Source organism: Erpetoichthys calabaricus, chromosome 12 (genome assembly GCF_900747795.2).
Source record: "Erpetoichthys calabaricus chromosome 12, fErpCal1.3, whole genome shotgun sequence".
Taxonomy (NCBI): Eukaryota; Metazoa; Chordata; class Cladistia; order Polypteriformes; family Polypteridae; genus Erpetoichthys; species Erpetoichthys calabaricus.
Window position 1 is genome coordinate 160,862,193 of NC_041405.2, and position 27,037 is coordinate 160,889,229.

The 27,037-nt window shown below is 43.2% G+C and overlaps 1 protein-coding gene across 9 annotated transcripts in view; it reads left to right on the top strand.

Annotated features, from left to right (window-relative positions):
* The window catches only part of nfic (nuclear factor I/C), a 491,683-nt gene that overhangs the window by 409,862 nt on the left and 54,784 nt on the right, over positions 1-27,037 (top strand). For all 9 annotated transcript variants that reach the window (XM_051934998.1, XM_051934995.1, XM_051935001.1 and 6 more), the window contains one exon: positions 4,251-4,336. In XM_051934998.1, the coding sequence (XP_051790958.1) occupies positions 4,251-4,336 (86 nt within the window). The remainder of the gene's footprint in view (positions 1-4,250; positions 4,337-27,037) is intronic.

Consider the following 27,037-nt stretch of genomic DNA (forward strand, 5'->3'; position numbering starts at 1 on the left):
AACGGTCACCCACGTACAGCCCAACATCACGATCAGACAGTAGACGTCTGTTTCATTTTTGCGCATTCCTTATAATTTTTTCTGTTTCTTGCGCATGACAGGATGGAATGTCAGCACTTGATCTGCTCGAGCGATGTCGCCCATTGTGTTACTATACCTTACCATATCCCAAGGCTTTATGACTTCCACATTTCCCCTGACATGAGCATTGAACGTTGTGACATTATGAACAGTGATTAGGAGCCTAACATCTTTCTTGTTCTTCTACTTGATTGCAGAAATTTTGCCTCTTTTACTGCAAAGCTACTGTACTTGCACCACAGTGAATCTTCATGGGACCAAATTCACGAGGCATATTACGGCAGTTTGGTTGTACAGTGGCGTATCTGCTTGTCCCAGCAGGAAACAGATTAATTAATTTTTGAGACAAACTGGGAGACTTGCATGAAAAAAGCATAACAAAACAAATAAAAAAAATAAATGCAGAGACTGAAACCCAGACAAGAAGTGAGAATCAAAGTCAAAAATCAGGCAAGACACAAAGAGGATTTTTTGGATAAAGCCTAGTGCGTTACGCTGATTTTTAATCCCATTGTGTTGATGAACCCGTGGTTGTGACTTCAGAAACGATGCCCCTAGAAATATAAAAGGCAAGCCTAGCAATGATATGCAAAATGGTGTCTTATACAGAAAATAGCAATAGGACCCTCCATCAGTTCCACCATCCATGTCAGTGTCTGATCAGTTCACATCATCATCACCTCTACTGATGGTTCAGTTTCAGTTTGTTCTAAAACTGGCTTTACATCTTCTCATTTTCATGCCATTGTGTTTTGCTTGAAGACTCCACCGCACACATGAATATTGAGAGGTAAAACACATGAAAATATTGCTATTTGTTGCTGCATGATGTTATTTTATCCACTAGATGGCAGCAGAATACTCTCACCTGCATTACTCATTCTTTAACGCCCTACATTGGATTGTAACAGCTAAAGCCAGAGAGACATTCAGGGTTAACCGTCTTTACACAGAAATCAGAGCCCAAAAGGCTCTCAGGGTTAACGTCAAGGAGGTTCAAATACTTACCTGGTTGACATTTTTTTTTGTCTTTGTTTGTTCAATTTCCATTTTTAATACACGTTTTGGTTTTGTCACCAGGTCATAGAAATCCCAATTACAATCCTAGCTTTTTTTTCCGACGCTACCTCTTCTTCTGGTCTTTTTTGTCATTTTCTTCTATTTTCCATCCTTTGACACAGCATGGACTTTCTAGTTTAAATAAGGCAGTTGATGGTCATGCTTAATTCTAGTCAGGTTTACCTAGTAAGGTACAAATTACTGTATATGCATGTCTGTATTTCCAGAATGGCAGCTTATAGATGATATGTAAAAAGAAGAAAGGAAGACTATTGAATTCAATTGAGTTTTATTGATCCCTGAGGGAAACTGGGTTTGCTGGAAGGTTTTACAGAGAGAGTGTGACATAACATTAAAAGCACATTGCATAGAACACAGCCATAAATGTAAACATAAAATTTGCACAAATAAATATAATATAGCACTAAACGTAATACTTACAATATAACGTCAGATTCTGCATATCACACAGATAATTACAACCATTAAGACTCAACTAATGGCTAATACAAATGAAACTTTACATCCCATGATTTTTACTAAAGGCCGTGTCACACTACTCGGCTTGTCAGTCAGAGGTAATCACTCCGAGTGCCTATGATGACTAGTCGTGTAGTGTGACATACCCAGTGGCTGCCCAAGACCTGATTGTGCCTTAAGTCATAGGAGCAGGCCTCTGTGTACATGAGAGCTGAACATTTTCAACGCTGTGAGTGTCTCTATGAGCACAGCGGCCCCAGTAGTTGTGAAATGGAAGGCATTTGGAGACACCAGGATCCTTCCTATAGTTGGCCAGCCGGCCAAACTGAGTTACCCTGACAAGAAGGGCCTTGGTCAAGGGAGGTAACCAAGAACCTAATGGTCTCTCTGACTATGCTTTGGAAGTCCTATGTTGAGATGAGAGGACCTGTCAGAAGGGTGACCATCTCAGCAGCACTTTATCAGTCAGACAGCAGCCACTCTTCACCGTCCACTCGGAATTTGCCAAACTGCCTTCAAAGGACTCCAAGCTGAGAAGAAAAAAAAAAAAAGGTCTGATGAAACAAAAACCAAACTCGTTGGGCAGAACTTCACACATGATGACTGGTGAAGTCCAGACACTGCTCATCACCTGCCAAGTACCATCCCCAATACAAAGAGTGTCAGTGGTGGGTGGCAGCATCATGCTATCATGACATGAGACCCCAGTCGGAATAGAGGGAAGGATGAATGCAACCAAATACAGAGAGGTCTTTGAAGAACACCTGCTTGTTAGTGCTTGCCACCTCAGACAGGGACAACAATTCAATGAGCTGAAGCATACAGTTCAACAATGCTGGAGTGGCTTTGGGACAAGTCTCTGAGTGGCCCAGACTTACCCCCCAATAGGACTTGCGTAACGAGAGACTTGAAGATGGCCATTTACAGACACTTCCCATCCAGTCTAACGGAGCTCAAGAGGTTCTGCCAGTAGGCAGACTGTCCAAATCTAGGAGTGCAAAGCTTGTAAAGATGATCCAAGATGACTCAAAGCTGGAATTGCTGCCAAAGGGACTTCTACAAACTACTGAATGAAGGGTCTGAATGCTTGTAGGAATGCGAGATTTCAATCTTTAATTTTTAATGAATTTGCAAACCTCTCTAAAACAAGTTGTTGTCACTTTGTCATTATGGGTTATTGAGTGTAGACTGATGGGCACAAATGGCAATTGCATCTGTTTCAAATGAAAATTACAACACAATAAAGTGCAACACAATGCAGCAAGTGAAGGCGTCTGAATGCTTTCTGAATCCACCATACATTTCAATTATAGGGAAAATGAAGAATAGCCCAAGAGTTCAGTGGTGACAATGGGCAGCCCAATATGGCAGTGAGCTGGCAGGAGGGGAAGTGGAGTTGTTAGAAAGAAGCGAGGGATCAACCTAATCTGCAGGGCATTGAGGTGTGGGAGGAAAGCCGAAAAGAGATTCCCATTGAGAGGTCTGCTAGAACCCATGATTGGGTTGAAATACAGTGCAGATTTGACAGCGGGCATCAAGATCATCGGGTCATTCTGTGTGGTCAGCTCATCTTTACTTATTACCAAAAGCAGAGATCTGGTCATTTGATTGCCAAAGCAGCCATCTGCAGTAGATCTTTTGGGTCAAAAGTGACAACTTCTGGAGAAAGCCTTTGTGGATTAATTAGCCAGAAGTACAATACTGCTATCCCATGGGGGAGTACATGAAGGTGTCCATCGACTTTTTTTGACATATCTAACCCTCATTTTGTTTTATACCTGGCCGGAATGAATTCTTGTTTAGTTGTTTTTATTTTCTATGTACCTGTTCTTCCATTCTCCAGTGACACTTTACACCAAAGCCCACCGCAGGAATCTATGGTCTTTCTGACATTTTCATATCTGTCATGATAAGCAAAGTGACCCCGAGCAAGTCACGTCACCTTTCCATTTGGTCAAACCAAAGAAACAAATCCAGTTGCAGCTCAGATGTTGTAAGTCACCTTGGCTAAAGGTGTAAGCCAAATGAGTAAAAATAAATGACTGATAGATGAAACTCAGTAAGAGAAAAGTAAGGCACTATATAACATCTATACAGCATATGAATGACACTATATAACTGATAGATAGGCATATATAGAAAAGGAGAGATATAAAAGGCACTTTATAACAGACAGATAGAGTGAAAGGCACTATATAATAGATAGATGTCTTGAATGAGAATGCAGGAAACATTAATACGAAAACATGATAGCAAATCTGTAGGAGCCAAAGGGTAGTGACGTTTTGTTTTGTTTTTCTCCTCATCTTCATCAGTGTGGTGTGTCCACTGCCACCTCTTCTTTCTCGCTTAGATTTTGTGTTGGTTTCTGGGTCGAGGTTAGATGCCAATTCTCTCTGTTGGGTGGCACCTCACTGAGGCAGACATTGCTTACTATTTACAGAGGGAAGTGAATTTCAGGTGGGCTCAGAGGTGACCTGCCCCAGCCAGTGTTCCCCTCCAGCTAAATCCAAGTCCTTTGCTGGATGTTTGATGAGATTATTTTTGGTGTTCTTTCCCTTGCAGTCCCAGTCTAACTGTCTTTATTTTTCTTTCTTTCTGTTCCTCTTCCCTCTCCCCTCATCCTTTAGCGTACTCAGCCCCGGGCACACCCCCTTCCAACCGTTCATTTGTGGGAATAGGACCGCGGGACCCTGGGAGCCTTTATCAACCGCAGGTAGGTCAACTTCTGGTCATTTTGCAGTAGTGCATGTTGTTGGATGTGAATGAAGTCACACCTTAGGTAATGACGTAAAAATATTTAGGGATTGTAGTTCATTGTGACTCGGTGGATTTGACATGAACCAGTTCTGGCAAGTCCTGTGGCAGCTTCTTCACCTCGGTGGTCCCGACTCTGAACTTTGTGCTGCCCCCTTTGCCCTCAGATCTGTTCCTAATAGATTATTTATATGCAGAGCATTTGTTGTACTTACTACTACTGTTGTTTTCTAATATTACTTGTTATTGAGTTATTTATTACTATTTCACATTATTACTATGTTATTAATGTATTTATTCATATTATATAGTATAGTTCTGTACTTGTCTTACACTTGTGCTGTGTTTTGTGTATGTCACACTGCGAGGCCCTGTTATTTCGTGTCACTGTATGCTGCAATACGGAGTATGGATGGTATGACAATAAAGCCAAAGAGTTGATAAGAGGATTATGGGTACATCTTGACACAGCTCCAGGGGCTGGAGTGGGTGGTTTGTGTGGATGTTACGAGGTTCATGCTTTCTCCTGCTTTGGCCAGCCTACAGCGCCTCTGCCATGTGTGACCACCAGCAGCAACTTCCATGTGGCGCACGTGCTCTCATCTGCCACTTTCACTGTACGCATTCACAGCACCAGCTCCACCTCACAACTCACTTGGGCTCAGAGGCCACTCCACCTGTGTGACGTGGTGGCCCAGTTCTGTGGCTGCACATCCATCAGCAGAGAAGCGTCTCTGAAGGTTTGCAAGTGTGTGGTGTCCATCTACGCCCTTCCTCAATGCTCCACAGTGGTTCTATTCAAACCCCACTGACTCTGCTACGTGACATGTTTTATTTCTCCAATTTCTGCCCTCTTTATAATTTGTATTTTAGCTTGTAAAGATATTTCTTTATATTTTTAGCACATATAAGGCAAATTATATTTATTTATTTAAAAAAATATGAATATATCCACAGTATATGTAAAATAACTAAGCACTGACATATAAAAACGGACTTCTACGGTACCCACCACATTAACTCGGCAATGGCAGCACACTGGCACTTGACTCTGCACTTGCGCCAATGCGTTTTATGCAGGCTTCATTACAAAGGAGCTTCCTTCTCATTAAAGGATAAGTTTGGTATTTTTCACAATCCCTGGTGGCCGGGTGCAGGAATGACAGATTCTGGCAGATTTAAAATTTGGGGCTCCAACAGGGGCTAGGGGGTTGTGGGGTGGCCATCTTGGCATTGAAATGGCCAGGGTTTCGGACCAAAATTGAACCACAAACCTTGTATGCCCCTTTAATTGCTGGTTCGTCCATATAGCAATATGGCGCCTCCTTCCAGGAATTCGGCACTCTTATGGACGAGGACCCAGAAGGGGCGGAGTCAGGTGTCTTCACTGGGTGGTTTCTCAGTGCTGCAGGGAGAGAAGGTGAAGGTGACATCAGCGATAGCGCCCTCTCTCATCCCAGCAGGTTATTACATGCCTCAGCAGAGCCCGTCAGGAGATCCTCTGACATGCGTACGTGACACATGGTATGTATTCATTTGCCGCAAAAAGTTGTGTTTTTTATAAATTTTAAAAATGCCTTTTCTGTTCTTGCAGGGAGGCTAAAGGGTACACAGGTTGACGTTGACTTTGATTTCTGGTTTGCCACTGTGCTGCGTTCGCTCATGTTTCTTTTCTCTACAATTCTCGCCTTGTGATTGTCTACCCGTCTTACGACATGTCCGAGCCACCCCAAAGTATCTCCTCTCAATCCGAAGGAGCAGCAGCTCCACTCTGGGGCTCTCCTGAATCACTACGATTCTCACCCTGTCAAGGGAGAGTCCACCCAGTGGCCCTGTCTGCTGCTTGTGCTCTCACTCTCATTCTTTTGGTCTTGACCCAGAGCTCATAACCAGTGGTGAGAAAGGGATACAGATCAACTTTTATCTTTAGACTCGGCTCCCGCTTCACTACCACAGACCAGTAAGACGCTTTAGAGCAGATGCCGCTGCTCCAGTCCGCTTGTCGAGCTCACGTTCCCTTGTCTCCTTGATCCTGAGATTTTCAACTCCTCCACTAAGGGCGGTTGCCCACCCTCACCTTGCAGAGAGCAATCCACTCTTTTCTAAGAGTAAACCTTGATGTCAGACTTGCAGGTGCTGATCCTCATCCCGGCCACTTCACAGTCAGCGGTGAATCACTTGAGTGCGTTCCGAAGGTCCCGGTTAGATGATTAGTCTTTATAATATCCCAAGAGTTTGAATGCTGCATGCCTCCTTCTTTTATACTGGTGAAATTACTGGTCACTCTCATGTGATGCTGTTATGTTGTTTTGTCTGCTTTCTAGCTGTGGACATTTAGGCACAAACTTCAACAACAATTTACAGTTTTGTTTTGTAATTTGGTGAAAGATCGTTTAATCTTCATTTCACTTGTGACACATGTACTCTTCTGGTCTCGGGTCACTCCATCTGCTCTGCAGAACTGACATCACGCACCATTCAACATGACCAGTACTGGACAAAGTGACTATAAGCAGTATGGACACTGCCCTGAATAACAACCACAAAATGGCGGTGATCACACATACAGTATATTGATAAACAAAATGTCGTCGTGCGGGTTCAAGTCAGGTCTCTGCTGACTCAGAAGGAGGCAGTGGGGATTCTTTAATCAAAATGTTCAGGAAATAAGACGTAGTGAAAATGTGAGGCCAAAGTCGTTACCAAAAGTCTCACTGAGGTTTCTTCACGTTCAGAACACTAATCAAAATTCAAAGACCTTAACACCTAAAGCACATTTGTTAACATTTGAAAAATGTTTTCATTGCAAGAATCACACACCAGAACTGTTTTTATCCTAACCTCAGATATCCCAGAAATGCATGCACCGTCACTCCGATGATGCCACATGTCTCAGATTCCCACAGCATTCTGGGAAAATTGCCATAGAAACTATCCATCCATCCATTATCCAGCCCACTATATCCTAACTACAGGGTCACGGGGGTCTGCTGGAGCCAATTCCAGCCAACACAGGGCGCAAGGCAGGGAACAAACCCTGGGCAGGGTGCCAGACCACCGCAGGGCACACACACCAAGCACAATTTAGGATCGCTAGTACACCTAACCAGCATGTCTTTGGACTGTGGGAGGAAACCCACGCAGACACGGGGAGAACATGCAAACTCCACGCAGGGAGGACCCGGGAAGTGAACCCAGGTCTCGTTACTGCGAGGCAGCAGCGCGTCCTCACAGGTGGCGCAGTGGTAGATTGTGGGTTCGCTTCCCGGTTCCTCCCTGTGTGGATAGCGCTTTGAGTACTGAGAAAAGCGCTATATAAATGTAATGAATTATTATTATTATTTATTATTACCACTGTGCCACCATGCCGCGCACCATAGAAACTAATAATATCCAAACACTAACGGTAAAATGAATCAACTTTTTAAGCACCTGGTTAAAAACAAAGGCTAGAATTGAATTCTTCAGGTAATCAAACCCCAAACAATACAATACAGTTTATTTTTGTATAGCCCAAAATCACACAGGAAGTGCCGCAATGGGCTTTAACAGGCCCTGCCTCTTGACAGCCCCCCAGCTTTGACTCTCTAAGAAGACAAGGAAAAACTCCCAAAAAAACCTAGTAGGGAAAAATGGAAGAAACCTCAGGAAAGGCCGTTCAAAGAGAGACCCCTTTCCAGGTAGGTTGGGACGCATAATTTGCTCAAAAACCCTTCAGCACCTCAGATAAAAAATGAAATGAAAATCACCGATCATAACAAAGTCAGCTTTACTGCCACGTAGTGCGAATGTAAAATCAGGAGCGCTACACACACAACTACATGTAGTGCAATATAAGACAATAATTATAATTGGAATAGTCTATAATACACAATCAAAGTCCATGTAGATAAAGTAGCAGCACCCCAAAAGCTCACTGAGCAAATTTTTAGATGCACCACACTGGCACTGGCTAAGCCTTCTTTTACTCTCAAAACAGTCTTCAATTCTTAATGGCATGGATTCCACAGGTCAGGTCAGGGAGCAAGCGCTGGTACAGCACATTGCCACACCTACCACATGACGAAACACCTTGGGATCCTGGTTGGCAACTCCCCAGTCAGACACGTGGTCCAGTCCCACCTTTAAGAAACGACCCTCTATCTGCCACAGCCAGGTGTTACATGGGCCTCCCCTTAGCCTGGTCCAGCCGCTCAGGTCCTCAACAATGAGGGTCCTGCGAGCCGGATCACCCTCGGGTAATGTCACCACATGGCCGTAGTGCCATAACTGACGCTCCCTCACAATGCAGGTCATGTGCCTCATTTGGGACTCCATGAGTAAAAGAAAGTTAGACCAGCGGGACCCGAGGATTCTCCGAAGAGACGCAGTACCAAAGGTGTGTACTGGACTCCTTTGGCACTGCTATGGATTCCACAAAATGTTGGAAACATTCCTTTGAGATTGTTGTCTGTATATGATAACTTCTGCAAATTTGTCAGCTGCACATTCATCCTGCTGGTGAATCGAAACACAAACATATAATTGGGTTCGATTTAAAGCAGGCATAACTGGCTTCGAAATGAAACCAAACGCGTCATCCCCGGGGTTTTGTGGGCCGTGCAAAATGAACCACATCCCGATCTAGTGACTGGGAAAGACACAGAAGAACTCACTGTCATGTTCTTGAAACCAGTTTTTTTTCGTGACATGATGGATTATCATGCTGGGCGATAAACTTTGGAAGACATATAAATTTGTGGCCACAGAGGGGTGCATATGGTCAGCAGCAATACCCAAAGAGGCTGTGGCATTCAAGTGATAATTGGTTAGTGTGAATGGGCCCAGAGTGTTCCCAGAGGGCATTCCCCACACCATTACACCACCAGCCTAGACTATTACCCTGCACAAGGCAGGATTCATGCTATCCTGACCCAACCATCTGTGTGGCTCAGAACATTTATCAGACCAGCCTGTGTTTCTCCTGTCTTCAGCTGTCTAGTTTTGGTGAGCCTGTGCCCACTGCTGCCTCAGAAGGTCTTTTGCCGTTGTAGCCCGTCTGCCTTAAGGTCTGCCATGTTGTGCATACTGAGATGCTTTTCTGCTCACCACACTTGTACAGAGTGGTTATTGGAGTTTCTGTAAGCTCAACCCAGCCTGGCTATTCCCCACCCTGACCCGACCTCTCATCAACAAGGTGTTTCTCACTGGACATTTTTTGGCTTTTCTTCCATTCGTCATAATCTCTGGAGCCTGTTGTGTGTTAAAGTATATGAGCAGCTCCAGAAATACTCAAAGCAGCCCTTCTGACAACAACGGTCATGCCACAGTCGTATTCACTGACGTCACATTGTTTGATGTGGACATTAGCTGAGTCTGCTGACCTGGTCCTGCCTGGTCTGATGCATTGCACTGCTGCCACGTGATTGGCTGATGAGAGAACTGCATTTATATATAAGCAGGTGTACAGGTGTATTTAAGCATTGGCTCAGCCTGTTTGTGCAGGTATATGTTGCATATCTAGTGATACTGCAGGAGAAGGGTTATTGCTTTTTTCCTATTTTATTAATTTTTATTGTAAACAAGTTTACAATTTAACAGAACAGGCACGACTAAATAAAATGCTGTAGCACTAGATGATGTGGAAATGTCACAAGGTGAGATAGATAGATAGATAGATAGATAGATAGATAGATAGATAGATAGATAGATAGATAGATAGATAGATAGATAGATAGATAGATAGATAGATAGATAGATAGATAGATAGATAGATAGATAGATAGATAGATAGATAGATAGATAGATAGATAGATAGATAGAAAGGGAAATTCACATACGTACTCCAGCAGCAGCATACTGATAAAAGAAAATATTAAATTAAAGAGTGATAACAATGCAGGTATACAGACAGACAATAACTTTGAATAATGTTAACGTTTACCCCCCCGGGTGGAATTGAAGAGTCACATAGTGTGGGGGAGGAGCGCCGCAGGGGACTGTACTTTCTCCGGTCCTGTTCAGCCTATATACATCGGACTTCCAATACAACTCGGAGTCCTGCCACGTGCAAAAGTTCGCTGACGACACTGCTATGGTGGGCTGCATCAGGAGTGGGCAGGCAGGACGAGGAGTATAGGAACCTAATCAAGGACTTTGTTAAATGGTGCGACTCAAACCACCTACACCTGAACACCAGCAAAACCAAGGAGCTGGTGGTGGATTTTAGGAGGAGCAGGCCCCTCATGGACCCCATGATCATCAGAGGTGACTGTGTGCAGATGGTGCAGACCTGTAAATACCTGGGAGTGCAGCTGGATGATAAATTAGACTGGACTGCCAATACTGATGCTCTGTACAAGAGAGGACAGAGCTGACTATACTTCCTTAGAAGGCTGGCGTCCTTCAGCATCTGCAATAAGATGCTGCAGATGTTCTATCAGACGGTTGTGGCGAGTGCCCTCTTCTACACAGTGGTGTGCTGGGGAGGCAGCATAAAGAAGACGGACGCCTCACGCCTGGACAAGCTGGTGAGGAAGGCAGGCTCTATTGTAGGCACGGAGCTGGACAGTTTGACATCTGTGGCAGAGCGATGGGTGCTGAGCAGACTCCTGTCAATCATGGAGAATCCACTGCATCCACTGAACAGGATCATCTCCAGACAGAGGAGCAGCTTCAGCGACAGACTGCTGTCACCGTCCTGCTCCACTGACAGACTGAGATTCCTGGATTAGAGAGCCAGGATCAAATGCGATTTATCTATGGCTTGACTCTCAGCTGAAGGTACTTGGTGATGCATTCATGTACAGTTCAGTGCATCAGAGGGTGAAGAATTAAAGGAACACAATGAAATATGATTTGTTTTTATGTTGTTAAGTAGCCGTGTTTTCATCTCGGTGCCAATCCATAACAACAAGGCCTGAATCGGTTAAGATAAGTACCCTAAGTTCTTGTCAATAAGCCGCGGCTTATCTAAGGAAAAAAGTTGTGAAAATGAAAAAATAGAATATCGGCTTATACATAAGTCCGGCTTATACATCCATCGCGGGGGTTGCGTTCCAGAGCCACCCGCGAAATAAGAATATCCGCGAAGTAGAAACCATATGTTTATATGGTTATTTTTATATTGTCATGCTTGGGTCACAGATTTGCACAGAAACACAGGAGGTTGTAGAGAGACAGGAACGTTATTCAAACACTGCAAACAAACATTTGTCTCTTTTTCAAAAGTTTAAACTGTGCTCCATGACAAGACAGAGATGACAGTTCCGTCTCACAATTAAAAGAATGCAAACATATCTTCCTCTTCAAAGGAGTGAAGCAAACAAATCAATATGTCTGTTTGGCTTTTAAGTATGCGAAGCACCGCGGCACAAAGCTGTTGAAGGCGGCAGCTCACACCCCCTCCGTCAGGAGCAGACAAAGAGAGAGAGAGGGAGAGTTTGTTTTTCAGTCAAAAATCAATACGTGCCCTTCGAGCTTTTAAGTATGCGAAGCACTGTGCAGCATGTCTTTTCAGGAATCAGCTTTACAAAAGATAGCAACGTGAAGATAATCTTTCAGCATTTTTAGACGAGCGTCCGTATCGTCTAGGTGTGCAAACAGCCCCCCTGCTCAATCCCCATATGTCAGGATCAGAGAAAGCGCAAGAGAGAGAAAGAGAAAAGTAAGTTGGGTAGCTTCTCAGCCATCTGCCAATAGCGTCCCTTGTATGAAATCAACTGGGCAAACCAACTGAGGAAGCATGTACCAGAAATTAAAAGACCCATTGTCCGCAGAAATCCGCGATATATATTTAAATATGCTTACATATAAAATCACAATTTAAATGACCGCTACGCGCTCGTGTTGACTCGGCGACGCCCAGAGCAGAAAGAACGCGCTCCGGCCGCTCCAACCGCGCCATGCGGGGAGTGAGAGAGACGGCAATATCTCACACTCTCTCCCCCCTTAAAGAAATTAAATGGGCGCGAGTGAGACCACTGACCTCCCTCCCTTCTATTAGTTATAGGTTATAGTACGTTCGGCTTATCCATGAGTCCGGCTTATCTATGATACGATTTTATTTTAAAAATTCGTATGATTTTTGGTCTCCGGCTAATACATGAGTCCGGCTTATAGACAAGAACTTAGGGTAGACGGGAAGCGTCTTATTTATGAAGTTCTTTCCTGTTATTTTGACTCAGTCCATTTTATTGACTTGCCTTTTCCTGGTTAGGGTCACGGGTGTCTGTGCCGGTTCTCAGCAGTGGCCACGCCCATTGGAGTCTGAGCCATCTCCTGTTGGTCAGCAGCACCTTTCACAATGCCACCCTCTCTAAGACTCATTTGTTTTCCAAGCGTTGACGATTCTGCATTTGCTCCTACTTTGTTACCTCATGTTTTCTGTTTATTTTTTCATTTTAAGTTTCCTCTCTTTGAATTCCCACACTCCAGACCCTCTCGCTATGATCTTTGATAGAAATGTTTGCCCTGTCATTATGTCCTTAATAGTGGTCCCATCCTAGTAATGAGTGGTGCCTGGTTTCTTCCAGACATGACACTTAGAATTGAGGCCAAGCGGTCCAGTCTTGAGTTTCTTCAGATGAGAGAGTCTTTTAGTTGACTTTTTTCAAACTCCAAGTGGGCCTTCAGGTGTCTTTTACTGATGATTGGCTTCTGTCTGGCTGCTCTGTGGTAAGACTCAGGTTGTCCTTCTGGAAGTTTCTCCACACAGATTCTCTGAAGCTTGGCCTGAGGTTCTTGGTCACCTCTCTTACCAAGGCCCTTCTCCCCTGATTGCTGTTAACTCAGGCCAGCAGCTCTTGGAAGAGTCGTGGTTGTTCCAAACGTCTTCTATTTAAGAATGATGGAGAACACTGTGCTCTTGGGAACCTTCTGTGGTAGACTACAGCCTTCCCAGATCTGTGCCTCAACACAGTGCTGTCTGTGAGCTCTGCAGGCAATTCCTTCAACCACATGGCTTTGCTTTTGCTTAACTGTGGGACTTTCCTAATAATTGGAAAACATCTCCAAACATCTCAACAACGATCAACAGAGCAGGATGCACCCGAGCCAAGGCAAAGGCTCTGAAGCCTTGGGTCAATGGGCTATTGTGCTCATAGTAATAACTTCTCAATGCTTTGAAATCCCTTCAGTTTTTTTATTTTTATAACTTTCGACTTGTCTTGATGTCTTGTTATGCAAGACCTCAAGCTTTTTGGGCTGCTCTTTCCTATTTTTAGCTGTCTAGACCAGAGAAAGCCTCCTTAATAGTCCATTTTGACAAAAAGGCCAACCAATAGTTGTCTGCAATAAAAATGATCAGAAGGAGTTGCAGTTGTCCAGGCCACATCAGCTGAACCCCACTAATGGCATATAAGGGTCAAAGTCACTCCTTTTCTCAAAACTTTAAAAAAAAAAAATGGAGATCAGTCTATTGGTATGTGGAGTGTCATTTTATTCTATTTCAAGGATGCTAATCATGAATATGATAATATTTGTGATGTTTGATTCTTCAGCTGTGGTCCTCGCCCAGTGATGGGAGGTCCAGAGCTTTTCAAAGATTCGTCTCTTACGGCTCCCAAATGGCTCTTCATTTAGTATCACTCAGAGCCTTCTGTTTTAGCCTGATTTAGCAGTTATGACTGGTTTGTGTGTTGGTAAGCAATTTTTTACTCAGAGTTTTCATAAAAGCCTTATTTTTATGCATTTTTTCATTACAAAAAAATACACAGTTACTATTGTCAGTCATTATCCAACCCGCTATATCCTAACACAGGGTCACGGGGGTCTGCTGGAGCCAATCCCAGCCAGCACAGGGCACAAGGCAGGAACAAACCCCGGGCAGGGCACATACACACACACACACATACCAAGCACACACTAGGGACAATTTAGGATCGCCAGTGCACCTAACCTGCACATCTTTGGACTGTGGGAGGAAACCCACGCAGACATGAGGAGAACATGCAAACTCCACGCCCCCAGGAAGCGAACCCAGGTCTCCTTGCTGCTGTTTAACATTTTAATCAAACCTTTAAATGAACAACTGAACACAGAAACACAGCAACCAAATCAAATCAGTAAAGGCCATCTTAACACTATGACAGGTCATCTTAACACTATGACAATTTAGATAAAAGTCTTTAGTGATTTGCCGCATGGTGTGCCCATCAAAATAAAGTCCCGCCCCTGCCTGCATGGATTCTCAGCAGAGCTGAGAATTTGGCTCTCCTCGACGGGAGTCTGCTCTTCTCATTCACTACAAAGAATCAGCTCATTTCCGAACAACACTCACTATCGTAGCCCACCAAGAGTAAAAAAAAATTAAAAAGATGAATTTCAAACATAGACGTGGTATCATTTAGGACTATTTCAAGGTCAGTGATTACAAATGTGATGTTGTTTTTGATGTTTGATCCTCTACCAGGGACCATCTAGCCCACTATGGATCTCCATCAGAAGGTTAAAAAATGATAAATTTCTGTTTCATTGAGAACAGTCAGTCATTTTCAAACTCACTTAGTCCTGAACAGGTTCTATCCCTGCTAGCAAAGGGTGCAAGGCAGGAACAAGCCCAGGACAGGATGCTGGTCCATCGCAGAGCAAACACACACCAACCACACACCAGGGCCAATTTAGGGTCGCCAGTTCACTTCACCTGCGTATATTTAGACTTTAAATATTTGAATTGAAACACACATTTTAATATTTCAAATGTCTGACACAACTATTCTTGTTTATTATGTCCTTCTACCTCACAGAGTAAATCATTGCATTTGTTATGAATGCCCCAAATTAGGGCAGCTTATGCTAATTCAGACTTCTTCAGTTGTTTATTTTCAATTAATCTGAAAATATTTCAAAAATCTTGTTTTTGCTTTGTCACCCTAAGGTATTTAGTGTTGCGTGATGAGAGACAAAATAAATTTAAGTGATTTTAACACAAGGTCACAGCATAACAATATGTATAAAAAGTGACGTGCCATGAAGTTAGGGTCCCAGAGTATGTAAATTCCAAAAGCACTTTCAAATATGCCCCCTAGAGGTGGAATTCCAGTCAAAAACCCCAGCCGGACACACAAAGAGCCTTGAAGAATCTTTATAAATGAAAAGTTTATTCTTCACAATAAAATTTTCTCCAATAGCAATGAAACTCCATGGAGCTCAAAGGCAAAATGGAATTGCCTGAAACAAGAAGGCAATCCTAATCAAGCAAGTCCTGATAGCGAGGTCAAAGCACAGAGCGTAAAATCACAAAGCACATTGAATTTATGAAAAGCACAAGAACTCATCACTCCTCAGCGCATTTGAAATGAGCCGCCAGGAATTGTGGGAGACAATTTGTACAGCAGAACCTTTTGGGGGAGCACCCACAAATCACACGGGGCATAACACGGGCAAAGAAAATGCAGCAGATAATTAACATAAATAAATGGGTGTAAAACAAGACATTAAACCCCAGCTGTAATATGCCATGAAGGGGTCTGATGACTTTGTGAATGCACCACAATAGAAGAAAAGCCACTTGGTGCATTCAGGCCTAGTGCGGCTTATCTAGGGACTGGCACGTGACTCCCTGTGCTCCTCCTTCCCTTTTATTCTGTAGGGTGTATGCTGGGCTTGGAGTCTCTTTGTTTCATGTTGAGCTGATGGTGAGGGTCCACATGGTGCTTGTAATTTCATTAACGTGCAGAGCTCAGGCACTTTAGTGTTCAACGAGTTAAGACTGACATAAAACCGAGCAGGACACACCCGAACAGCCAACGTGAGATATCAAATCCATATGGTTTCCTCTCCATTCTAACTCTCACTTTCTCATAATCCAAAGTTAAAAAGTGACGCCTTTTTTTTTTTTTTAATATTTCCTCAGCTTTTATGTTACTCAAATTGTGCAGCTCTGCCTTCTTTCCTGAGGCTGGAAGGTTCTGGTAAGGAGGTTCAAACGAGAGCTGATGTAATGTGTTTTTGTAAAATTATTTAAAAACAAATAGATGTTACCTGTTAGGACGTGCGTTTAGGCCAGAGCTCTCTCCTGGAAGCCACCTGAGGCCCTGCAGTCTCCGCCAGTTGACTCCTCGATCTACAGATAGAAGAATTCCTACCATTGACATTGAGACCAAAGCAAAATCCCGCAGGAACAAGAGACACTGAAAACACAGCGTCATCCTTTAAAAGATAAAAACGAATAAAGGCAGGAACAGCCCTGGTTTTGGGATATCTAACAGCCATCTGACTTCCACTGCAGGCTTCCTTAACTGAAGCACATGCTTAGGAGTGCCTGGCCTGTCTAATCACAGGCTACATTCAAAGTACAGTTGGCACTGCATTTGTGTCTTCTCCTGAGGTTTTCAGTGGTAGCCTCAATTTACTTAACCTTATCGAGTTGTGGACAGTGATGGTGACGCATGGCCACGACTGCCAGTATCCCACTCAGTCATAACGCTCTGCATCTCACCATTGACAAAAATCAAACAGGGTTTTGTTGTTGTTCTCACTCAAAGAGACCATATGGAATAATAGTAAGAGGCCCGGGACAGGAGACGTAAGCAGAAGTCGTGATGAGTTCATTAACTGGGAATCAAGCCCATCCTTCATCAAGTCAAAGTCAGAAAATGAAGTCTTTAAACCAAAAACACGCCAAAGAAACGATCTGCAAAGTACACTTTATATCCAGATGAAAAAGAAGTGCCGGCATCGACCCTTATAAGGTCACGTCAATGACGTCGTCATACACCTCACACTCCTGGCAAATGACAGAAAACAGTGGCACCCACATGAAAAATAAAATGACATGTGCTAAAAATATTAGACTCTCTCAGGATGTCTTAAAAGAGAAAAAAAATTACCAGTGTGGAATTCTTAGTGTATCAAAACCCTAGCATAGACGTATAGAGGGAGGTGCATGAAAAATTAAGAAATGCCACCCATCATAACAGTCTTTTAAGTTGTAGGTGTTATGGTGTGGGAGTTCATCCGAAGCAAAATTTGCCAAAATGGCCTCCACAATGGCTGGGAAACAGCAGACTGGTTTCCTTACTGGTGCACCCACACTGAATCTGGTCAGGTCCCGAAGCCCATCTGCTGGCTTCTGCAGGGAGCAGGCCCTCAAAGTAGGAAACTTGCCCCAAAGCTAAAAGACCCATGATACATTAGCAATTGCCCTGACTAGGGTGAGGATAACCGTAAACCTCTGACTGTATGATAAAGGGCAGGTGAAGGATCTTTATAAAAATCACAAGGCGCTGTAATTCCAATTGCACAAAAAGGCAAAACTGGATACAGCCAAAGGCATTCTGAGAGTAAACAAAGTCCCAGAAACAAAATGAAATAAATGTGGTGAAAAACAGAGCTGAGGTCAGAAATCCAGTAATTGTAAAAACACAAGAGAACTCACCAACAGCAAGAACAGACGAATGAATCACAGTGGACCAGTTGGTCTCCCCAGCTTTTAAAGGGTTGAGGGCAGTTTCCACACAGACCACCCATAAAGCACAAGGGACATGTCAGAGCACGTGACAATACATGTAAACTAAACTACATACTAATGCAATATTATAAACTAGCCATGTGCGCCCAACTACGTTGCGCGTGTTAAAGTTGTCTGTGAAGGGCTCCCTGTTTAAACGCGGCTGCCAGTCGTAAACTGGGCCCTTCGTCACACAGCATTATGATTTTTTATAAGGGAAACAAAATTACAAAACAAAACCCTTGGACATTGCTTTGATAGGAACAGCCTACTCGGAATCACTGTCCAAATAGTAATTATGTGGTGGTGTAGGAGCATTTCTGCTTCTCTCCGTTCACAGTCCATCTCGTTTTCACGACGCTGTCGTTTCCTCTCACGATCTCTTCTCAACCTTTCTCCAATCTCGCAGGTTGCTTTGTGGCAATCCAAAGAGTAAGGCAATATACACGGAGCAATGGTTATAAAAGGGGGACACATAGGTATCCAGGCTCTTTAAAGCATAAACAGGGATCACTTCACCGACATGTGAGCAAGCCACGGTACAACTGTGAGACGCGCAGCACCCGCCGGCTACAACATAACAATAATAATTTCCGGAACGTGCTGTTACGTTGTCACTCATATGTTACGTAGGCACGTACCTTTTATCTTTGACAATCTCATTCTCTATCCAGGCCTCAGGAGCTAACCAGCGTAACACTGTCCACCACCCCTTTCGTTATTCCGGCACATTGTTGACATCCGTGAGTAACAACAACGTACTAAACTGCAAGGTGGTCTACGCATGCGTGGAATTCGCGGACAAACAAAGATCAAGATCCAAATGAAGATTATATATAAAGATTAGTTAATTTAAAGCACAACAATTTGTTTAGTTTGAATGTCTCTGTTTTGAGGTGTGACTGGAGTACTACAGTCTTCAGTAGTATAAGCCTGGAGGAGATTCTTAATGCAACGCCTATGTTTTAGCTGTCTCTCTACTGCCATCTAGTGCTTCTTCTTCTAATTCATTTGCGGACAAACAAAGATCAAGATCCAAATGAAGATTATATAGAGATAAAATAGAGATGGACACGATAAACAAAAAAAAAATACTTGAACTTAAAAATGCAAAGACATAAAAAAGGAACTTGACCAGGAAAGTAAGAAGATACATGAGCAGAACCTAACAATAGTGGCAGATGAAAGTTGGCACCCAGTGAGCCCTCAGCCTGAAGTGCATGGCATACAATGGACTGCAAAGAAAGAAGAAAACTGGCTGTTTTGTAATACCAAAGTGAAGATCTGCCCAATGCGTTGTTGGATCAGCAGTACAATTTTGACTTTGGTATTGGTACCACCTTGCGGAATTCTTCACTGGTCCCAAAATGTTTCCGAAGCAAATAACAGATAAATCTAAAAGCCCCTCCGCTTACTCCGCCACTTTGTACCACTTCCCTCTTTATATGTAAATTGCAAGTAAAATCATACAATCGACACACATGGGTACATTCTGTATTATATAGACAGCATGTTACCCTGAACATGCGTGAGGACAGTGAAATGCCACACAGGTACGATGAGCTGTGAATTCCACAAATCCCTGCAATTTTCATGTTACGCTTTGCAAGCCCGTCAAGTCTCAAAAAGACAGGCTCAGACTCCCAGGCCACACAGGGAGATAAGGTGGGGGAATCACAGAGAGGGACACTGGAAGTGTGACCTTGAGTTTAGAAACAGCACTAGATGTGGCTAGCTTCCATAATTGTTACTTTATGAGGCGTTTCCTATTGCTATAACAGCGGGCAGGTGATTCTTCTGAAAGTGCAGCTGTGGATCATTCATTGTTAAATAAACGTGCCCGTTATCGGGCTTTGGTCTCATTCTGTGTTTGCGTCTCGGTCTTTCCATCTTGGTGTTTCTTACAGCATTATTTTTCGTGTTGTTTTGTGAAGTGGTAACAATTACGTGCAACATAGTGCAGTATCCTACCTTAGTATTTTTTCCTTCTTCTTCTTCATCTTTTTCTTCTCTTACTACTTTGATGGTTATTATTATCTTTGTATAATGACGAAATGTCATCATGATTTCCAGTAAAAATACAAAATGCCTTCAGGAGTGCCAGCTTGCGGCTTGGGTTGCCATAAAATCGTGACGACGCTTGTTCTCAAACGTGAACTCCTACTCCTAACTGAGAGTAGTTGTAGGACACTTCATAAATACTTCCTCATGTCCAACTTTGTACTTTTAATACAAATTGTTATCGCAGTCCTACTTTTAGTGGAATTCCTACAAGTAATCCTGAGACCCTTGATATATACTGTACATGCACAAGTCCATAATTCATGACAAGCCAAAGTTCACAAACCAAAAGAATCAGAAATAATACAAAATCAAAAAAAAAGAGTGAGCCAATAACAGAAGTGCAAGGCAATGGCAACACACTAATGAGGTATAAAACTGCAGCTTATGTAAGGGTGGTGGGCCTGCCCCTTAAGGCTCAAAACACAAAGGACAAGGAATGTCATGTCATTTTCTAAGTCGCTTAGTCCTGAACAGGCTCATGTGGGGTGCTGCAGCCAATTCAAGTTAGTGTAGGACACGAGGCAGGAACAAACCCTGGACAGGACACCAGTCCATCACAGGGTGAATGCACACACACACACACCAATCATACATTATGGCCAATTTATCCTCGCCAGTGCACCTAACCTTTGGACAAATGTTAACTAAATGGAAGTAGAAGATAAATACATGAACTTAACTACACAAAATAATTCAAAGAAGAGGGGAAACAAAATCATTATTAGAAACATAATCCATAAAAGAATACATAAAGAAAAATAAAGTAATAACACAAATGGAAAAGTAGCTTAAACCAGAGATGCGGCCCTGGCTGTAATATTACACTATGGAGGTTTTTCTCCAGTGTCTCAGGTTTTCCAGCTGATCCCAAGTGTGTGTGTGTGTGTGTGTGTGTCAGGTAAACTGGTGACTTGACAGGCCTGGTGTGAATGTGTGTGCCCTAAGGTGGTCTCCAAATGATACCCACGGTGGAATTACATCTTATATTTCCAGTTCCAGAAGAGGTCTGAGGACCCCGTTCAATCCATCGCTGTGAGTTTGTCCGCAGAACCTTCATGTGTGCCATGGCGATGAGGTGCTGGTTTGCATTCTTAGTGGTGTCGTTAATGAACTCCAAGGTCAGGTTTCGTGAAATTTTTAAGTGTAGCCCAACAGAGAGTGCAATGCTGATAGCTGATAAATATTAATGAGGAGCTTTAAAGCTGACATTGCCGGTACAAATAAACCTTCTTACCTCACAAATTATTCATGTTCGTCAGGCTACCTTGACATTGCAGTTGAAGAGGCCTTTTTAGAAGTTAAAAGGCACAATGTTGCCAGACTTCCCATTTGCCCCAGCTGCTGCGTTCATTCATGATCTTAATGCACAATTGTTCTGTATTGTAGAGACAAAGGAATGAAAATTTTCATAACATTTCATAATTGATGGTAAAGCCACTTCCAATAATAACCGTTAATTGTTGAAATGATACACTTAATAACAGACAAAATAATGCAAGGAACTGAGATTCTTTGTGCTGGGAGTCCACAGTGATACACTTGGTGACAAGGGTGGGATTTGCACTGTGGATGGGTGGGGTGTAGTGGTGGAGAGGTGGCTCAGCTGACATCACCAGGAAGCGTTCTGCTCCCAGGGTTCACAAGGGGCACCTGTGTGGCTAAGACTAGGAGTTCTCCAATTAGCTTATGATGTAAGGAGTCCGATGCTGAGCCAGACATCGCAAATGTGCAGCTGATCACTGGCAGGTCTCCATATGGTGTGAATCCACAGCAACGCACCACTACTTACAATTCCCAGCATCCTAAGTAAGTGTTTCAGCCATGGGGGCTGATGGGGGGGTGGGTGACACATAGAGACACTCAGGAGGGAACAGTGCATCTCTGCTGAGGGATCAACCTTCAGTTAGTGGGGAGTTTTCTTGCCATCATTGTGCCTTTTCCAACTCTGATGCACGGCAAGGTATTTACAGTAAGAATAAAGTGAACATAATGTGATTCATTTTAGTTTACGTTTTTTGTTTTAGTGAAGGCCAGTAATATTGCCTCACTGTTATCCTCTTTAATAAAACCCCTGTGTGCGTCCAGTGTCCGTGTGTGTGTGTCTTCTGGTGAAGTGCGCATGCGCGGGGCACGATGCGATGCTTCAAAGCAGATGCTTCAAAGGCCGCCTGACGCATCACACAAGACAGAGAGGGCGGGACCTATAAAATATCACGCGGTCGATCCAATCGGATTTTGGTAAACATAAAACACGATAAATCCAATTGGGTACTGAGACGCCGAGACCAGCTTCCCCATTGTTGTGCAAATGTTCACTCTGAGGATGTCAGATTTGCGATTAAGAAGCTTGCCCCGGTAAAGTGTAAGGGGTTTTCCTAAATATACGAATTTTCATGATATTACAATACAATGACTTTTAAAAGTAGATTTATTTTCCCGCACATTAAATCAGTTGCTGGGGAGAATCTGCTGATTGCCCACAGTTGTGAAAGAAAATTAAACGCATATTACAGACAGCAAAGCCAGTATTACTGTCAGAGAAAATTACAGGCATTTTACGGAAAAAATTTAATGAGGTAAAAGGTCTCTTGCCATTTAATATAGACTGTTCCTACTAATGTTTATGGACTACTGTTCTAGCGCCCTTTATTGTAACAGGCTTAATGTCTAGTTATATTAATAAGTCTGCAATGTTTTTCCGTAAAATAAATAAAACAGCATTTTGCATTTTTGACAGTATTTCTGTGAAGTAACAGTTTCAATGCAACTTGCCCATTGCATAAAAAATGGAGACAGGAACAGAACTCCATTGTAACCTGAGGCCCACCATCATACCAGTGTCTACCAGTACCATACAATTTTTTTTTAGTATGCCATGATATGAATTTTTGGCCATACAGCCCACTCCTCAAGCCACATGACTCAAAGTAAGTCTCTATTAGGTGTTGCAGTGCAACAAGGCAAGAAAATTCCTGAAACAAATTTAGTTGTGTAAATGACTAGCTGTCCCTCGCGGCTCTGCTCAAGTAGTAATGAAACAGGACAAACTTTAAAAATCAATAAAAAAAATGTAAAATGTAATTCTGGCTAAGGGGAAGGTACTGTGATGGGAGAGCATCCCCTACGTGGGGAGAAAAGTACATGGCTGTGATATCTCTGGCAATCAGCAGCTACCCTCTAAAACACATGGAGCTCTGATCTCTGTCTCTCAAAAACATCAAACGTTACTCCTTAACACTCTCTAGATAATAATGTCTGCTGAACAAACAAGAATCATCAGGTAAGAGGAGGCAAGGTACACTCCAACACGTGGTGAGAGGTAGAGTGACTTGAATGGAGGCTGTCGCATTAGTGAAGAGGGCCCCACCACACTCCCCTCAGCCCACTGCATCTCTCTTGGATTTGCGCAAATTATTCGGTGCTGCAAGCGAACTCTGCCCCTCAGCCACAGCACAGTCCCACAAAGCAAAACAAAAGGCACAGTACTCTCTTCACCACCACTCCTCCCAGGCAGCTTCATCCTCCTCCTCCTCCTCCTCCTCCTCCCGATTCTGGCTTCCCGAAGTGGTGGCTGCTGGTTCCTTTTATAGTCTTACCTGGAAGTGCTCCAGGTGCTTGATCACCCATTTCCGGTTGCACTTCCGGGTGTGGCTGAAGAACCGCCCAGATGGGCTCAGGAATCCTTGCAGCACCCCCTGGTGGCCAACCTGGGTCCCAACAGGGCTGTGGAGGACTCCATCTCCCATGGAGCCCTGCAGGAATCTGAGGCACCACTGCCACCCAGGGGGGGCTGCCATCTAGCAACCCAGGGAAGATATTGTGCAGCCCATGACTGTTCCCCAGGATTATATGCAGAAGGGGCATCCCAGGCTGGGCATCAGCCCCAGCTGCCCGTCACACGGGGTATCTGAGTTTGAAACATAAACCCTTGTTTCACTGTGAAAAAAGAAAAATAATCTGTTTTTGTGCTCTTCCCAGCTTCTGGATCTCTGCTCTTGATTATTTTATTTTTTTTACTATGATTTCTGGTTCTCGTTTCGGTTTTGACACTCAATCGTTTTGACTCCCAGTTTTGACCTTTTGCCCATTCCCTGACTATGATTCTTCTTCTAATCATTTTTCATTTTTATTTTACGGTCTCTTGTGAGGTAGAACAACTTAAAAGGTAAAACTGAAAAGATCATTATACAAGAAAATTAAAAAAAAAAATATGGGACTTTACAGCAAGAGATCAAAAAAAGTATTTGAAAGGTGTCACAAAAGCCACAAAGAGCCATAGCAAGGTTTGGGGCAGCCACCCATATATTTGGTCGTCGTTTAAATGATAGCACTGCTGTGCACAAAACCGAGTCCAAAACAAAACTGAGGGAATAGGGAAAAGGTGGAGGCTTTTAAAGGGGAAGACAGGAAGTGAGGTCATAGGGGTCGGCTCATGAAGATCTTCAGCCATTGGTTCCAGCCTGGACGTGACATCACAGGGGCAAGGTCTCCTTCCATAGGCTCAGTCCCGGAAGTGACGTCAAGAGGGCCAGGTAGAATCTCCCGTGAATGGTCTACAGGAAAGGGAGAAAAACAGTCAGTGCACTCTGTCACATCCCGGTATGACTCGGAACTGCCCTTACTCAAGCCCTTCAGCTGCCTCCCATGCGCACGTGTGTGACAAAGGTCAAAAGAGAAAAAAATGGCTAGTAAAGCCGAAAAGAAGCGTGAAGCAATTTTTTGATTACAACTCCAGCAAAAAGAAAGAGAAGTTAAGAAACCTCAGGGACACAACAGAAGAAATTATTGTAAATGAGAAGAAAATGGCAAACAGAGTGAATGAATGTTTAACCCAAGTACTTGTAAAGGAAGGGACAAAAGGAATGTCCCGTGCAGAAGTAAAAATGACAAGATGTGCTTCAAGCCCCGATAAGATGAAGACTAATGAAGCTCCTGCACCTGATGGGATTTAACCAATCGTGTAGAGAAGTCAAGCAAAATGACCCCTTTTATTGGCCAATTAAAAAGATTATAATATGCAGGCTTTCGAGGCAACTCAGGCCCCTCTCTTCAAGCAAGATGGAATCAATCGTATAGAAAGAAATGAAAGACATCAGATTTGAGCAGTCACTTGAGAACGGAGAGAAATACCAGAGGACTGGAAAGTTGCAAGTGTGACTCCAGTCTCTTAGAACGGAGACCAAATGATTCCTAGTAATTACAGACCAGTAAGTCTTATTTCTGTCCCATGCAAAATTATGGAAACCATAAAAAGAAATCAATTAGAAAAGTCACTATATGAAAATAAGATACCATATATACTCTCAAATAAGTCGGGAATTGATTTTACCGTATAATTTTTGGTATTTCATAATGTCGGGTGTATAAGTCGAATGCAGAAAACTCCCGCTGTTGGTCCAAGAGATTACGATATGCTAACACCGACCTGAGAGAGTCACCATGGAGCACACGGCCTTTTGTTTCTATGTGGGTACGGCAATGCGCTGTATCAGCGTGTGCTCCTAACCTCTCTCTGTCTCTCTATTGTGCCTACGTGACCACATGGTAATACCCAAACTATTCTGAAGCGACGTTTGCACTGTTTACACCCTCACCACACACCTTTATCATAAGAGCATCCCTTATCTACGATGGAGCATTCGATCAGCAGAAAATATGAAGCTGGTTTTAAATGAAACGTCATTGAAGTAGCGAAAAAATCGGTAACTGAAGTGCTGCAACAAAATTCGATGCATCTGAGAAACTGGTGTGAGATTAGAGGAGGCAAGAAGAAGTAAAAAAAAAAAATGAAGTGTCACATTTTTGAGCGGGCGTATAAGTCGGGTCTGATTTTGTGATCAATTTTTCGGGTTTCAAGACCCGACTTATACGTGAGTATATACGGTGCTAAATAACCGCCAGCATGAGCTTATAAGAGCTTTGCCAATCTTTTTGAACAGGAAACTGCAGTTTGTTGTTGAGAAAAGCAAAGCATGCAACAGAATGGGCTTCAAATCTCAAAAAGCCTTTGCCTTGGTCATCGCACACTGAAGATTCTTTCTGAAATGAAAAGCTGTTGGCATCAGAGGCGACCTACAAAACTGGAGCTCAAGTCGGTTAACTGGCAGGAGACAACGAGTACAGATAAGAGGAGAATGGGAGCGTCAGTGGGGTCCCTCGGAGCTCTGGTTTTGTTCCATTAATTTGCTGACATTTATTTCGGGGTAGTGAGTTGAGAAATCCACAGATTATACTAATTCTGGAGGCACAGCAGACACTGAAGAGGCAGCAAAAACAGCTGGGCAAGCTTCAGAACTGGGCAAACACTTAGAAAATGGAGTTTAATGAAGAAAAGTGAAAAGTGATACACGTGCACAAAAGGAACGTCAATGATATTCAATACAAGATGGAAGACGCTGAGCTACAGGAAACAACCTCTGGGTTATGTTGGCACAATGTTCTCATTGTCTAAGTGAGGTGCAGAAGGATTTTAAAAGGCGGGTTATATCATAAAAACTGTTGAATATAAACCAAAGGACGCTATGCTTAAACTATATAGTGCACTAGTAAGACCACATCTGGAGTTTTGTGTGTAGTTGTGGTCGCTACGGTATAAGAATGACATAGCAGCACTTAAAGCTGTATGGAGGAGAACAACCAGGCACATCCCAGGACTTAAGGACATGTCCTGCTGTGACAGACTCTGAGAATTAAACCTGTTTAGTCTCGAGCAGAGGAGATAGCGTGAGGATCTCATCCAGGTCTTCAAATCTCTCACAATGCATTGATAAAGAAAATCGAGCAGAATTCTTTCATCTTAATGGTGAATCAAATACTTGAAGACATCACTGGAAATTATTGGGATGTGCATTTAGGATTGAAGCCAGGATGCACAGACTACTGAGAGACGGAGTTGAAGCAGAAACCTCGACAACCATTAAGAGTGATCTAGATGAGTGGGGGCAGCTGATAAGCAAGCAACAAATGTACTGAATGGTCTCCTCTTATGTTTCTTCTTGAACATGCTTTGAGTCGAACACGATGCTACCTGAATTCCCCCAACTTGTGACACAATGCTGACTTTCAACTCAGTCAATCATCTAAAAGTTAAGAAATAAAAAAGTAACATGAATAACCAAGAGGGAGAAAACAAAGGGTTGGGGCGTCCAGCCGACATCACATATAATG